The sequence below is a fragment of the Garra rufa genome, chromosome 16 (genome assembly GCF_049309525.1).
Source record: "Garra rufa chromosome 16, GarRuf1.0, whole genome shotgun sequence".
Classification (NCBI taxonomy): domain Eukaryota; kingdom Metazoa; phylum Chordata; class Actinopteri; order Cypriniformes; family Cyprinidae; genus Garra; species Garra rufa.
The window spans coordinates 21280724-21294124 of NC_133376.1; the positions used below are offsets into that span (position 1 = coordinate 21280724).

A 13401-nucleotide genomic window follows, 5' to 3' on the forward strand; every position below is an offset into this window, starting at 1 on the left:
ACATCTTTTATTTTTGGGGTGATCAATTCAAACAGGATGTTGGGTAACAAATAAAGCACTGGTAGTACGGTAACACCTTAAAAAGTGCTTTTAACTGTAAAAAAAAAAAAGTTTTGTGCACAATTTAAGAAAATGGGACAAGGTGTGGCTTCTGCATAGGTCATTAGCTTTGGCATAGGCATGGCGGCAGCAGCAGAAGAGGGCACAAAGACTGTTGACTAGCATCTCACAAACAATGTATTGGAACACAGTGCACTGGTTACTAGGCATGAATATCATGTGACACATCCAGGACGACAGACAATGTTCTAGTCCTCACCTCCACAGAGAATCAAAAGGGTTTTACGATAGTCTCCCGACGTGTCTCCCTGAGAAATAACAATATGATTTGATCAGACCAAACATTTTGGAATAAAGCATCAAAACATACCCAATAATTTAGGAACGTAACTCATAATCATATCAGTGAAAGTTCGGTGTTGCATAATGATATTAAGCCATTATGAAATTCACTGTATTACGTAATTACAGAGCGTTTTGTTTAAACTTTCATAATAACTGTATGAGCAGTGAGATCGACAGATCATTTTCCTTCTTTAATAGTCTAAAGTGCATTTCCATGGAAATAGTGTTTGAAAATGCAAATGAAAATGTTATGAAACCATGCAATTCTACAAATCAGGAAATCTTTTGACACACACACACACACACACACACACACACACACACACACACACACAGACGCAGACGCAGACGCAGACTTGTTCTCAGCATGCTTTATCTGCAAGCATCTAAAAATAAATCATGCTGTTATTTTTGATTCTTTATATTAGATTTGAATTGAAATTATGCGTTAGTTTGTTTCGGTGGGTTTATTTGCACACTGGCCCAACTAAGAGCATAATAAATCCAAAAACAAGACATACAATGTATAATTTAGTGTTGTTATTGATCTTTAAAGGGAGTTTTGACTACAGAGCCAGTATAGACCTGTTATTGAACACTTCCTGTCTCCCTTCTCTCCGCCAATCAGAATCAGCACACTGAGAGGAAGTCAAGCATGCAGGGGAAATTCCTAAACAGCTGAGTCGAGCGAGTACACCGCAGGAACCTGTCAAACACTCTGTTCCCCTCGACTTAACCAAAAGAGGATGTGCAACGCCTACATTAAGACAAAACACAATATCTACACAACTCTCTCTAACTTAACCATGCACAAATGCATGCAGTATTCATGAGAAGGAGCACACAACTTACAACGAATGTCTCTACCTGGATGAATTCGTGCAAAGAGGCGTCATGGGTCTCCTTGAACTCTTTGCGGATGTTGAAGAGGTCAATCTCGGAGCGGGACACCATGATACGGATGAGAGCCCTGTCGTCTGTTCCCAGGCCCTGCAGGGAAAGTCACAGTGCTTAGGAAACTGATGTGTGCGATGCTTACGAAGCAAGGCATCAGCAATAGTGCAGATGCTCATCACAGGGCCTGTGACTCATAATCAAGCCTGAGAACCATCGCTGGCACAGATACACCGTCATCAGATGAGCTCTACATGACTGTTGCTTTACATAAGTGCGTTTAGCCCAAAAAAACTAAGACCATAAAACATGTTTCAGTTCACGGTGAACGACTGACTCAGTAAAGTGTGATTTTAATCAGTGTCTGTTATTCATCAACTCAGAGTAAAGATATTGCTCAGAGATCAGCTCAAGAGACTTAACTGGAGGAGGACTTGGTTATGTTTTATTTCACTATCAACTTTTCCCCTTACGAAACAGTAAAAGTGGGCGTAGTAAGAGGTATAAAATGAATGTGGATAGTACAGGTCAGATGTGTGAGATTTGAGATCACTTTTGGTTCAAATCTGAGCAGAGTTTGAGACCTTATTGAGTAAAGGGGATCTTATTATAATATTACTGTCCCTTAATCTGCACGTTTCCATTCACGTCATTTAGTTTTCACAAGCGACAATGGTGTACAAGTTCTAACGCCTTGGCAAAAATTTGAGCAAAGCATGCTAACTGTTCAGTCTTTGGCTGCACGGACGAGCAAAGAACACTATTTAGACTCCCAGCCTCAGATCAGACAAGAGAGCAGTGGATTTATTGATTTATTTACTGTATATTACGCTGCTGTCACACAGATCTAATATAAACATGTTTAAACAGTTTTACAAACTGACTGTTTTTGTAACTCATGTGTGTTTTTAACATAAACTTCTGTGTATTTGACAGTTTAAGCACAATAAGACATGAAAGAGGACTTAGTTTAGTACTCACAGCCGCTTTCTGTGTGCATGCTTCGAATGTGTGCACTCAGAAAACCGTATATAAGAAGTTTAAACTAATATGGTTTAAAACACATGATTTCAGTTCAATAGAAATGAAAATCAAAACCAAACAGATGTTTTTTTTTGGGGTATCTGAGTATCTGAGGTACGAACTGTAAAGGTACAGCCCTATTCTGGAAAAAGGGGGAAGGGAGCAGCAGGTCATTTGCATTTAAAGACCCTGCACGAAAACTGTGTTTCTGCTTTCACTCAAAATAGGAATTTTCAAAATGATATAAATGATCTGTGGGTTATTTTGAGCTGAAACTTCACAGACATATTCTGGGGATACCTGAGATTTATATTACATATTGTAAAAATATCAATAATAGGTCTGCTTTAAATAAAAATCTTAATTTGCTCTCACTGTCATATTGCTGTCTAACACACAAAATCAAGAAACCTGAGTTGTGATTTTTCCATGTTCTATGGGCATTTTGAGTTGACTGATGTCATGGTCTTGGCCTAGATCAGCTGTTTGAGTTGGTTCCTCTTGCTCAAAGACAGATGCTGAGGGAAGTATATTGCATAACAATGCACTTTTACCTTCATGGCTTTGTACAATCGGTCAGCAAAGTAGGATGGCTGATTCTTCACACTCCGCACTGGAAAATATACACATGTAATTACATTTTTTTAGATGACTGAAGTCATATGATTTTTTGTGTGTAAAACATGTGATAATAAATGGCACTGCTTGCTGATTGTTAAAGGAGTCATTTCATTCATTTATGCTAGACAAGATTTTGTGCTAGAAAATAACTGAAATGTAACTGAATTATAAAGACTTTAAGGCAACTTCTTTGCATATAAAATTAGTAGCGGTTTTACTGCATGTATAAGAATGTCTGCAGTTTTATTATACACCTTAATCAGGTTAGACAGCATATTAAATTTAATGCAGATAAAAACAAGACTGTGAAAAATAGACTTGCGGTCTTTATTTACAGTAAATACAAGTAATATACATTGTATGGGCTAAAATTATACATTTTCATGTTATGCCAAAAATCATTAGAATATTAAAAAAAAGATGTTTTATAAATATATTTTAATTTTTATTTTCCTACCGTAAATATATCAAAACTCATTTTTTGATAGTAATATGCATTGCTAAGAACTTAATTCTCATAACTTTAAAGGTGATTTTCTCAATATATAGATGTTTTGCACCCTCGGATTCCAGATGTTCAAACAGTTGTATCTCGACCAAATATTGACCAAGTATATCATACATCAATGGAAAGCTGATCATGTATAAATCTGAATTTCCAAAGTTTTGCCCTTATGACCATTTTTGTAGTCCAGGGTCACATATTAGACAAAAAACTTTTTTGTTTAATGAAGTAAAAAAAAGTTAAATAGAACTATAAAAACATATAAACAATGATATAGGAATTCAAAGTTTATTTCTGATTTCATGAAGATATGACTGTATTATTTTAAAAAATGTTATTTGTAATAAAACAAGTATTTTCCTGATGCTTGGTCATTGTCCTCGTTCTTACCGATAGCAAACATGGCATTTTTAACATCTCCTGACATCTCCTTCTTTATGATCTGTTCGATATCTTTGTTGCTGGACCTCACAAACTCCTGGAACACTAGAGGGGATAAAGTGAACGTTGACTGGAGTGTTCATGAAAACGTGTATTAGCATGTGTACCAGAAGCAAACGTGTTTGCATTACCTCTTCTCAGGTGAGGAAAACTCCTTGTGCACAGAATACTCATGAACTTGTCCTCCATTTCACCAGAGTCTGCATTGCATGCATCTGCCAATGCCTTACAAGGGAGAGTAAAATTAGATCTTATGATTATACTCTGGCATTACTTTCATACTTGGTAAACAAAAGACAGTTGACATAGTGTTTTATAAGTACTTCACACATACTTCGGCATCTTCCAAGGCCCTTTCCATGTCTGCTGGGTCCTCCTCACGGCCTCCCTAACAAACACCATCAGATTGAAGTAAAATAAACATTTATAAAGCACAAACTATGAACTGTTAATCAGTGTCTAGATGCAAGAACTGTGTAGATGTACCTGTGCCAAAGATATCAGGATCCGTTTGAAAATTCCAGAAGTATCCGATGCGATAGCATCCTCCAAACTTTTTTTAAAGGCTAAGCAGAAAAAAATATATATGGGTAAATATACAGTGATGTAGAAATCTGTAAATACAGTGCCTTGCGAAAGTATTCATACCCCTTCATTTTTTTCACATTTTGTTATGTTGCTGCTTTATGTTAAACTGCTTTAAATTACTTTTTTCCCCACATCATTGTACACTCCATACACCATAATGGCAAAGCAAAAACAGGTTTTTAATATGCACATTTATTAAAAATAAAAAAAATGATTGATATGATTCTGTTGCATAAGTATTCATATTTCTGGGACAGCTGAAATTTAGCTCAGGAGCATTCATATTGCTTGTAGATGTTAATACACTTCATATGTGTATGATTTGGAAAGGCACACATGTCTTAATAAAAGCTCTAACAGCTGAAAATGCATATCAGAGCAAAAACCAAGTCCTGAGGTCAAAAAAACTCCTGTAGAGTTCAAAAATAGGACTGCATCAAGCCACACATCTGGGGAAGAGTTCAGAAAAATTCACAGATGCATGTAGCTTCTGTTACCCTTATTGAAAGAGGTTTTAAACAACCAGGACTCTTTCTAGAGCTGGCCTCCTGGCCAAACTGAGCAATTGATGTAGAAGCGCTTTGGTTTGACTGGTGACCAAGAACCTCATGGTCACTCAAGTTGAGCTCCATGATCCTGGGATTGAACCCAATCAAAAAATTTTGGAGAAACCCCTGCCCCCATCCAACCTAGCTTGAGAGCTAAATAGGTGAGGAGAAGAATGGCAGATAATTGCCAAATGCTGATCTGCAAAGCTTGTCGCATCATACCTAAAAAGACTTGAGGCTGTAAAGGTGCTTTAACTAAGTGTATGAATACTTTTGCAATGTACTTATATCAGTGTTATTTTTTAAATACATTTACAAAGCTGTCTACAAAGGAGTTTAACATAAGGCAGCAACATAAAACATGAAAAAAATGAAGGGGTGTGAATACTTTTGCAATTCTTCAAATAGTTGTAAATACCCCGTTACACAGACTTTTCATCTCTGTTTAGCCTAGATAAATGGCGCCGCCTGTTGGACAATGCTTTATTAAATTACAGCAAGGTTTTTATTTACCATTCTGATAAGCAGCACACATATCCTGAATCTCCTGGTTGCTTCTAGTAACCAGGATCTCAATCAACGCATGCTCATCAGTCCCAGCGCCCTATTACAAAAAAACAAACAAAACAAAAAAAACATGTAAAATATAGCATCTATTTTAAGCATAAATATGGTATTTCATACCAAATTGCTTTAGATTATAATATATAAACTTACATGCATATCACTAAAATGCTGCTTTTAACTTGATTTCTTTACTAACCCAGTGAAACTCAACATTGCAAACAAACAGTCCTTGTAGAGAAGCGAATATTGCATCTGCTCTAGTTTGGACAGGTCACCGACCCCCAGTGAACAAATGAACACAGAGGCTGAATAGCAAAAGCAGGTCGATCTGCTTAAATGATGAAACAGCCTTTTCTATGACTCAAATAAGACTTTTTTCTCTGTACCTCAATGGCTTTCTTCATCATCTTGGCGTCAAACTCTGCTGGAGTCATCATGAGACCCAGGATGAGTCTTTCAAGGTTTTTGGACAGTTCTGATTTGAGGTCAGCCATGAGATCCTGATGGAAAAAAACTTTTTAAATTTGCAAAATACCAAACCCATACGGTAACCACAGTGATTCACTAAACTTCAACTGGAAACAAAACTAGGCAGGACAGTGTCGTACCCGTCCCAAAAGAGATTTAAAAGTCTGTCTGATCTCCTGTCTCTGTGCATTGCTCCTGTGCGTCAAAATTTCAATAATTGCATCTTCATCAGTGCCTGAAAAATAACAGGAAATCATATATTTGCAATTCTTAGTATCTTTAGCTAATGCATGTTATTAACCATAACATACTGTGTTTTTACGCACCAAATCCTTTCATTGCTTTTCTCAGAGCTTGAGCATCACTTGCAGGGTCAAAATCTTGATATGGTCGCACAGTTCCTCTTAACTAGTGAGGAATAGGAAAACATAATGACACACTTACAAATTAAAAAAGAACATTCTTTAACATTGATCTGTCAGTGCATTTTTGTAAAACTGATTAAAAAACATCACATCAGCAGCACAAGCACACATACGGACACACTGATATCTGTGGGATGGAGTGGCACAGAACTGAGTGACTAGAAAAGTGTCACAGGAACTGGCAGCAAATCAAGACTCTGATTAGCAAATTGAGTGGCATTTGGATGCAATCCTTGCAGAGACAAAAGCTCCGCTGTATGTTCAGGGTGCATGACACAGTTATCAAGTCTAGCTTGGCCAGAGCAGAGGGTAATATGATGCATGCCGCTGAGAGAAAGCGTGGGGGTCTCCAACCTGGACTTTGGTCATGGCGCTGATTTCCCACATCTTGTAGGCAATCTGTGCAGCCTCTGGGAAGAACTCCCCTGCAATACTGAGAAACAAACAGCTCTTTAGCCTTTTGTGCTGACGGAATAACAATGTGTGGATTGAGGGCTTGACAAAAACAAAATAGCTTCAATTCTTGATCTCTGGCCCTGGCTCAGTAAAATCTGCAAGAACATATTCAGCGAGGATACATTAAATTGATCAAAAAAGACATTTATAATATTACAAAAGACTTCTATTTCAAATTCTGTTCTTTTGAACTTTCTATTCATCACAGAACCCTGAAAAAATGTCCCATGGCTTCCACAAAAATATTAAGCAGCACAACTGTTTTTTAACCATTGATAATAATAAAAAGTTTCTTGAGCACCAAATCAGCGAATTAGAATGATTTCTAATCATGTGACTTTGAAGCCTTTTACATTTTCTATTTAAACAGAAAATCTAATTGTAATAATATTTCACAATATTACTGTTTTGCTGTATGTTTAATCAAACAAATGTAAGAGACTAACATAAGAAAAGAAATACTGACCTCAAACAGTTGAACAGTACTGTGCATTAAAAGAACATTTAAAGAAAGTATAGATAGAAACTTATGTTTTGTTTCTAAATATCCAAAAGTGTGGATACTATAATACGCTGCTTTATGATGGTCCAATGGCTCCCTCTTCTGATTATGCATAGTTACTGCAAAACTAATGCCAGTCAGAATAAAACGTTCCTGATAATTTACTCACACCCATGTCATCCAAAATGTTCATGTCTTTCTTTCCTGAGTCGAAAAGAAATTAAGCTTTTTGAGGAAAACGTTCCAGGATTTTTCTCCAAGTGCACTTCAATGGGGATCAGTGGGTTGAAGGTTCAAAATGCAATATCAATGTAGCTTTAAATAGCTCTACACAATCCCAGGCAATTATAAGGGTCTTATCTAGCAAATTGATCATCATTTTCCAAAAAAAAAAAAAAAATACAAATTTCTATACTTTTTAACCACAAATGCTTGTCTTCCACTAGCTCTGCAATGGTCATCTGCGACTTCACATCTTATTTTCTCCTCCAACTTTAAAACTGCCTAATGTTTTTTCATCTTTTTTGTAAAGGGCATTTGGCATTCTTTGCACATTCGCTTTGTTAACACTTTGTTGGTACTTCTGCCTTACATAGTCATGATCTTTCCAACATGACTATGTAATGCCTGAGGTCGAGCTAGAGCAAGACGAGCATTTGTGGTTAAAAGTATATATATGTATCTTTGTTTTACTAGATTAAGACCCTTATTCCTCAACTGGGATCATGCTGAGCCTTTTGAAGCTGCATTAAAAGTGCAATTTCGACCTTCAACCCGTTGATCCCACTGAAGTGCACTATATGAAGAAAAATCCTGGAATGTTTTCCTCAAAAACTTTAACTTTATTAACTTTTTAACTAAAGAAAGAAAGACATGGACATCTTGAATGACATGGGGGTGAGTAAATTATCAAGAAACTTTTATTCTGGAAGTGAACTAATCCTTTAGACTCTTTTTAGCCAAGACTCAAAGTTAAAAGGTTACATTTTTTTTTTAGAGGAATCTGCCTTTAAATGTTTTACTTATAGTTATCTCTGCATATAAAGCACACTTTAGGACCATGAAAAAGCTTACTCATCATCTCCTCCACACAGTTTCAGCAGGGTGCACTTGTAGTCCCCAGATGTGTCATCCTGTTGGGTTAGCACATTGTGGAATATATTATTTACTTTTTTTTTTTACAGTCACACACAATGTCTACCATGTGGGTAACTTTTAAAATGTGAGCCATCAATGTAAGAATGCATCTACCACATAAACAAACCATATTTACTATGTAACTATACAAAAATGACAAATGCAATTATAAGTTCAAGGAGAAAAACCTCAACGACACAATTAAATGTGCTAAGGAAATGCAGAAAAGTCTAGACTCTGATGTGTTAGTGTATATGCACCTGAATCATGCAGTACAGAGATTTTTCATAGCGCAGTCTGAAGCACTCTCTGATGTCCAGCATGTCAATCTCAGAGCGGGAGACCATAATGCGGATCAGAGTGTTATCAGCTGTGCCCAGACCCTTCAGACAGATGAGAAAAATGACAATCCATTAATAAAAGCCTTGAGAATTGCAATTCTACTGCATTACAGTTCATTATAAAAGGTAACACTACCTTCATGGATTTGTAAAGGCGTTTGGCGAAGAACATGGGCTTACTTCTGATGCACTGAACTATTGGAGATAAACAAAAAAGCAGATCTTGGAGAAAATGCAGCAGTGAGCTTTCAGGTATTGATTGCATGGTGGCAAATCTTACCGACAGCCAACATCAGTCTTTCAAAGTCTCCGGAGAGCTCACTCTTAATACTGTCCTCAATGGACTTCTCAGCAATTTTCTGGTATTCGTCGAACACTGAAAAACACAATTAGATATTTGCTGTTACATCATACAGAATTTATCCATGTTACACTGGGTAATCCGAATATTGAAATGAATTAATCATATAAATTCATTAACAATCATAATATTGCACAGTGGTGCATCTTGCATAATCACACATCATTTAGGTCACTGCACAGTGGTTTTGTTTGTTGTATTACAAACTCTCTTTCAGATTATTAAAAGCAATAATCGACGGTGCGGTGCGGAGTGCTACAGACACAGAAGAGAGACTGTGTAGTGGAGGAGGGGTGTTAGTCAGCAGAAATCTCTGTGTCCAGTGTGTGGCTGCGGTTTTCATACCCAACTGCAAATGGGTCACACTTCGGTTTCCCAGCAGCATGATGAATTTGGCCTCGTCTGTGCCCCACTGTGCCTCTCCTGCGTCATACAGGTCCTACAGTGAGATTACACATTAACATTCTTTCATGATGCAGGAGTCAGGAGGTCAAAAACACACTAGTTAATTTATGCGGTAGGGTATGCTAGTATGCTGTACAGTTTTTCTTTTGCCTTTATGCACTAAAGAGTCAAATACGTAATAGAATATTCAGTTTTATTTTCTTTATGTGAAAATAAAAAAACACCACAGGGTTATATACTCATTGAAAAAAACATTTGACCACAGAATCAACATAATATTGATTTGTAGTATAATTTATCCAGTGATCTGTTTGGAACTGGTATTTTAGAGCTAGTTCTAAGTCTAATATTCTAATATTCACACTTACTTGAGCATCTTGCTCCACGAGGTCTTCACTAACAACATCATCTTCCTCTCTGGTCCCCTGAGAAACAAGACAATCACCATTTATTAAACACAAACAAAATGGAGACCAAAATAAAGGCATAAGATTTGTATGGAGGCCCATTTACGCAACTGAATAACAAAACGTGACTGACTTTTTCTCTCACAATTCTCACAAGACTTTTTCTTGCAATTGCAAATTTATATCTCGCACATCTGACTTTTTTTCTTAGAATTGTAAAACTCACAATTGCACGTTTTAATGTCAGAATTGTGAGATATAAACTTGCAATTCTTAGAAATAAAGTTGCAATTCTGAAGTCTTTTCAATTCTGATTTTTTTCTGAGAAATGCAAGTTTGTAGAAAAAAAAAAAAATCAGAATTGCCAGATACAAACTCACATTTGTGAGAAAAGTTTAGCGAAAAGCGAGTTTACATATCAATTCAAATTTTTTCTTAGAATTGCGAGATATAAACTTACAATTTCATGTTATAAAGTCAGAATTGTGAAATGTAAACTTGCAATTCTAAGAAATAAAGTTACAACTTTTTTCTCAGAATTGCAAGTTTATATGAGAAAAAGTTAGAATTGCAAAATACAAACTCACATTTGTGAGAAAAGTTTAGCGAAAAGCAAGTTTACATTTCTGAGAAAAAAAGTCAGATTATTGAGTTTTTATCTCACAATTCAGGCTTTTTCTCAGAATTGTGAGATACAAACTCACAATTTCATGTTATAAAGATGAAATGTATTTACATCTCACAATTCTGAGAAAAAAAGTTATTTCAGTCTTTTTCTCAGAATTGTGAGATATAAACGTACAATTTCATGTTATAAAGTCAGAATTGTGAAATATAAACTCGCAATTCAGAGCAATTCTGACAGTCTTTTCAATTCTGACTTTTTTCTCAGAATTGCGAGTTTATATGAGAAAAAAGTCAGAATTGTGAGATACAAACTCACATTTGTGAGAAAAGTTTAGCGAAAAGCAAGTTTACATCTCACAATTCTGAAAAAGTCAGATTTGAGAGAAAAAAGAATTGTGAGTTTTTATCTTTTTCAGAAAAGCGAGTTTATATCTCACAATTCCAAGAAAAAGTCAATTGTGAGCTAAAAACTTACAATTAAGACTTTTTTTCTCAGAGTTGAGACTTTTCTCACAAATGTGAGTTTGTATCTCACAATTCAGACTTTTTTTCTGAGAATTGTGAGTTTATATGAGAAAAAAGAGATATAAACTCATAATTTCATGTTATAAAATCAGAATTGTGAGATACAAACTCCAGCGAGAAAAGTCCAGCGAAAAGTGAGTTTACATCTCACAATTCTGAGAAAAAAGTTAGTCCTGTGCCGTATGTTTGATATGTAAGCATAAGTCAAAATATACAAGATTTGACTCACCTGAAGCAAAACAACCAGCATCTTTTTAAAATGTCCAGATGTGTCCCCTATAACATCCTCTTCAAGGTCTCTGTCATATGCTGTAAACACAACGCACAGTCAGGCTTTGCCTTAGTTCAGAAGATTTTTGGTTTCTTAACTTGTGTAAAAAACTCACCATCTTTGTATGCTGCCACCAGATTATGCATCTGCTCATTAGTTCTTGAAGCGAGAATTTCAATCAAACATTTCTCATCTGTTCCTGCTCCCTTTAAACCACAGCAAGAAGGTCAATTACTGAGCACAAATCACATAATATGTCTCTTTAATTTGAAAGTCTATTTGTAAAGGATCATGTACAGTCAGCTAATATAATTATTCAGAGGGATATGAGTGCAGTTATTTCAATGACAGAGAAACTGTAGTTCAACACTGAATAGACGTGTTCAAATGAGAGAAGATTATTTTGTCACATAGGACAGTGTTAGTATTGCAGACTTTTTTTTAAAAGTAACAAAGCATTTGCAGGAAGCAGTTCAAATCTGCAATAAACAGCTATTTAAGTGTGACCTCCCCATCAAGAGCTGAAACTAAGCAGTTTCTACATTTGCAATTAATACATTTGAAATACTTAAAAATCCATTTCTTTTTTAAAGGGATAGTCAGATATTTTTACACGTTTTCTACTTTTAAAAACCTGATTAGCTAAATTCTTTTTATTTTTTACAGCCATACAGATCATGAAATGGTTAATAGTATCTAAAGAAAGGCCTAGTTAATTAAGGAAAATCACTTACCGATTCCTAATGATAGCAACAGCAAAATAGATTCACAGGACAAAACATGCAGTAAATAACAGAGAATATAGCTGATACTGTAATTGGTCTTTTAATGAATAATGCTTAGAGATGAGGTTGTTAGTCACTATTCTGTTCTGTTTAGCTGATTGACAGATATATATAGTATAGACCACATATTCTGTAGCCATTTTATTACAATATTGAAAAAAACATTAATTATAATTCAATATATTTTAAGAAAATATTAAAAGACAGAATTAAATTATACAGCATAACAAATCTATCTGAATACATTTATCTGTGCAAGCCATGCATTTGAACTTTACAGTACAATTCAATCAGCCAAGCATAGCTATAGCATAGATATAGCAATTCTAAAAGCATCTAGATTCTTACAAACCTTAATGGCATCCTTGATTTCTTTGGCATCATGATAGGCTGGAGGTCTCATCAAACCCACAATCAGACGTTCAAAGTTCCCTGTCAGCTCGTATTTCAGATCATCAATTAAATCCTGTAAAATAATGTATTTTTGATCAAGCACATTTCAAGTCTTTTATCCATTTACAGAATGCTTGCCAGAGATTTTCCACTACCTTCCCATATTGTGATTTGTATGCAGCACGGATATCCTGCCTCTGAGCATTGCTTCGTGAGGTAATCCGGTCTAAGATGGCCTCCTTGTCACTTCCTGTGACACAATAGAAAATACATTTAAGCGATCATATGGACGTTTCCCAGCAGCCACTGGCTTAACATGAAACATCTATAGATGAGAAGTCACTCACCAAAGCCTTTCATGGCATTATAGAGGGCCTCTGCATCGCTGCCCGCATCAAAGTCAGGGTGATCTGCAATTGTACCTCTGAATTCCTGTAAGAAAAAAATATAGATGTTTAGTCATTGTTTTTACTGAACGGTGAAGACCAAGAGTTGCAAGATTAATCTTATCAAACCCAATGAATAATAAACTTTCAAAATGTTTCCTCCATCATCATGAGAGGAAAGCCAAACAATTTTACCTAAACATCAAAACATAACCATATTACAAGATAAAACTACTTCAATCAAAACTGCATACAATAAGACTTATTTTCAAAGAATATATCTTGAATTAAATGCTCTTTCCCAAATCTTTTTTTTCTTC

General features: G+C 35.7%; 1 protein-coding gene across 2 annotated transcripts in view; it reads right to left on the reverse strand.

Moving 5' to 3' along the window:
• Window positions 1-13401, reverse strand: part of anxa6 (annexin A6) — a 27236-nt gene continuing 13835 nt past the window's right edge. The window contains exons 5-27 of one of the 2 annotated variants that reach the window (XM_073820348.1): window positions 13043-13127; window positions 12851-12945; window positions 12655-12768; window positions 11633-11723; window positions 11476-11555; window positions 10056-10112; window positions 9628-9721; window positions 9202-9297; window positions 9058-9116; window positions 8841-8963; window positions 8518-8576; window positions 6840-6918; window positions 6387-6468; window positions 6201-6295; window positions 5979-6092; window positions 5539-5629; window positions 4376-4455; window positions 4224-4277; window positions 4021-4114; window positions 3839-3934; window positions 2877-2935; window positions 1273-1395; window positions 1-368 (exon numbers count right to left, since the gene is read on the reverse strand). In XM_073820348.1, the coding sequence (XP_073676449.1) occupies window positions 309-368; window positions 1273-1395; window positions 2877-2935; window positions 3839-3934; window positions 4021-4114; window positions 4224-4277; window positions 4376-4455; window positions 5539-5629; window positions 5979-6092; window positions 6201-6295; window positions 6387-6468; window positions 6840-6918; window positions 8518-8576; window positions 8841-8963; window positions 9058-9116; window positions 9202-9297; window positions 9628-9721; window positions 10056-10112; window positions 11476-11555; window positions 11633-11723; window positions 12655-12768; window positions 12851-12945; window positions 13043-13127 (1980 nt within the window). In that variant the 3' untranslated portion in view covers window positions 1-308. Of the gene's footprint in view, window positions 369-1257; window positions 1396-2876; window positions 2936-3838; window positions 3935-4020; window positions 4115-4223; window positions 4278-4375; window positions 4456-5538; window positions 5630-5978; window positions 6093-6200; window positions 6296-6386; window positions 6469-6839; window positions 6919-8517; window positions 8577-8840; window positions 8964-9057; window positions 9117-9201; window positions 9298-9627; window positions 9722-10055; window positions 10113-11475; window positions 11556-11632; window positions 11724-12654; window positions 12769-12850; window positions 12946-13042; window positions 13128-13401 lie in introns of both variants that reach the window. The other variant, XM_073820346.1, reaches the window with a different exon arrangement.